Genomic DNA, 2922 nt, shown 5'->3' on the forward strand with positions numbered 1-2922 from the left:
TATAGTAGGGTAGATATTTAACCCTTCTTAAACAGGAAATAAAATTATTGATTTTTTTTTTGGCTTTTCTTACAAGCTTAACACCTATCAGCACTGCCACACTCCTGAGCCATTAAATCTCTCAAGGAAACAAATCAGGAGACATTTTAGATTTTTCTAGAATGCTTTATTTCCTTTATCATTTTAAATTAAGTACATCATTTTGGACTGTATTTCTAAAATTCTGATACATATGACTTTTTTTCAAACTGTTATTAAAGTCTGGATTTTTATATCATTAAAGTTGTTAGAATGAATTAGAGTTGCCCAAGTTTACATGATAAGCTTTCTATTATGAACCTTGACCCTACCTAGTACATGAAGAACTTCCTGATTTTTATTTTTAAATCTTGGTTCTCAGTGCGTGCATTGAGGTAGTGTGATATAATGAGAAGAATAGTGTTATATACAAATTTAGAGTAGTGTTTTAGAAGAACCTACTTTATATACTTAGAGTGGCTTTATTTTTCTTAAAGTTGGATGGACGTAGAGAATGTCTTCCCATTTCTTCCAGTGGATGCTTTTGCTCATTTTCCCCCCCTAGGTTACTCACTAGTTGATGTGAGAACTCAGCTAATCCATTAATACTGGGACATGTCGGGCAGCAGCGAAGGGAACACTAGGAACATCATTGGCTCAATATAATGGGAACAGTTGGAAAAATCTATGAAGATATCCAGTAATTCCTGAGAAATTGGGGACTAAAGATAAAGATAGCTGCTTTGGTCTGCTTGTTATCAGTTGACAGCAAAATTCTTAAATCATTAAGCGAACTTAATTATTGAGTAAAAGTTTAAAAATATCCTACCTGTAGAGAATATTTTTTTTCAATAAATTTAATTTGGTTTTTTTTTGTTTGTTTGTTTGTTTTTGGTGGCTAGCTGGTATGGGAATCTGAACCCTTGACCTTGGTGTTATTAGTACCATGCTCTCCCAAGTGAACTGACCTGCCAGCCCCTTACTTGTTTTTTTGTTTATCATAAAATTCAGCCAAGTCCATTGGCAAAATGTGTCAAATTAGATGATATAATAAAGGTTATATGAAATGCTTCATCTACACATTAGATAATTATTAAGGTTTGAATTGTGAACTTGTCTGTGTTCCCTTCCATTTTGTCAACTCTGAAAAAAAAAGCAAGATAGACTAAATTTTTATTTGATAAACACTTAGATTCTGTGTTTTGTGAACTTACAGTGCTGATGACTTATTAAACATTGTACTTCATTTGTCAAAAGAATTAAGTGAACATACATCAAAAGCCTAGAGTTGTTATGTGCCCATGGACTTGGAAAATATTTTTATGGACCAGGCAAATTTAAAGTTTATTACTTCTAGTAATAGAACAGACTGCTTTATTTGGACTGGTGAGAAAATTTTTAAGGGGATACTAGATAAATTTACCACTTTTTCTCATTGTCAGATCAGTACATTTCTGTGCTAAAAAGTCTGGGTCTGTTAATGACCAGAAAGATAATGAGTGAATAAACCTAATAGTTGGGAGCAAGTATCCTGTTGTAGGACCCTTTGCACTGACATTCTTGTAAATATCTTTTTCTCTAACAAACCACCTTACCAGATTTCCTTGTAATTAATTTGTGTTTTTGGCAGCAGCTGGACAGACTGCATTGTTTTTTTATTGTGATGCAGGTCATGCACTATCTAGGCCAGTATATAATGGTGAAGCAGCTTTATGATCAGCAGGAGCAGCATATGGTATATTGTGGTGGCGATCTTTTGGGAGAACTACTAGGACGTCAGAGCTTCTCCGTGAAAGATCCAAGGTAAAAAGAGTGAGGATTTGTATATCTTTTTGAGTGCTTATACCTAGCCACTTAATCTCCATAGGTTATTAATGGCTATTTATTCCCTTAGTCAACAAATATTTAAGGGCAGTATATGTTAGATAGCCTATGAGGCACTGAGAATACAATAGTGAACAACATAGACAGGCTTCGATTTTATGGAGCTTACACTGTAGTGAAACAGTAGATGCTCTTCCTCCATCTTAATAAAATTATCATACCAGTACATGGTAAAACTACACTATGGTAAGTGCTGTAGAGAAAAGAGGTACATGAAATGGAGTTCGTGGAATTTAGAATGTTAGGGGTAAAGGAAAGGTTCCTTGAAGAGGTAAAATTTGAACTGAGAGCTGAAGGAGAATTAAAGGATTGATTAGAAGGGGTTAGTTGCTTGAGGCAGATTGAACATCATTGTAAAGGCCAGGGTAGGAGGGAGCTTGATGTGGCTAGGTTAGAATTTTGTGAAATTGTTGGAAGAGGGGAAGAGTGAGCTGATGAGAGAAATGTAGAATTACTGGGCAGTTTGGGGTTGATGATGAGCCTAGTAAGAATGACAGTAGAGTTAATCTGACCTGTTGTGTGATTTTCTCCTGTTATAGGGGGTATATGGATGGTTTTTAGCTTATACAGCCAAAAGCTAATTAATAATCTAGGAGCCAGTGTTCTCTCTACAGCTTTGTGGTGACTGCTTCTTCTGAGCTATTTTGTCTTTCATTGTTAAGACTCCTCTCCACTTCCAGTCTCCAGTTAAAGTGTAAAACTTAACTCCTAGAAGGAAGGAATAGTTTCCAAAGGAAATCTACCCTCTTGGGTTACTTTAGCTAATGAAATGCAATGTAATCAGTTTTTTTAATAGGGGCAGATTAACACAAGGGCCTGGGCATTAACATCTTAATATTTAAATAATTTTTAAAAAATCTATTCTGTGAAAAAGATTCTGCCTTCGTATACCTGATAGAGAAAGTTGGGAGATAACATATCAGAAAAGATATTTAATATTTAATAAAAACTGATATCTTCAGAGCGGCATTTGGCGTTAATTTTTTATTTTCTCTCTTTAACAGCCCTCTCTATGATATG

General features: G+C 34.8%; 1 protein-coding gene across 1 annotated transcript in view; it reads left to right on the plus strand.

Annotated features, from left to right (window-relative positions):
* Positions 1 to 1687: 1687 nt before the first annotated feature.
* LOC103583187 (protein Mdm4-like) overlaps positions 1688 to 2922 on the plus strand; it is a gene marked incomplete at both ends in the record, with an annotated part of 6634 nt that continues 5399 nt past the window's right edge. Inside the window, 2 exons of the mRNA XM_008564573.1 lie at positions 1688 to 1821; positions 2907 to 2922. Of these exons, the coding sequence (XP_008562795.1) occupies positions 1688 to 1821; positions 2907 to 2922 (150 nt within the window). The remainder of the gene's footprint in view (positions 1822 to 2906) is intronic.

The sequence above is a fragment of the Galeopterus variegatus genome, unplaced genomic scaffold (genome assembly GCF_000696425.1).
Source record: "Galeopterus variegatus unplaced genomic scaffold, G_variegatus-3.0.2 Scaffold20419, whole genome shotgun sequence".
Lineage (NCBI taxonomy): Eukaryota > Metazoa > Chordata > Mammalia > Dermoptera > Cynocephalidae > Galeopterus > Galeopterus variegatus.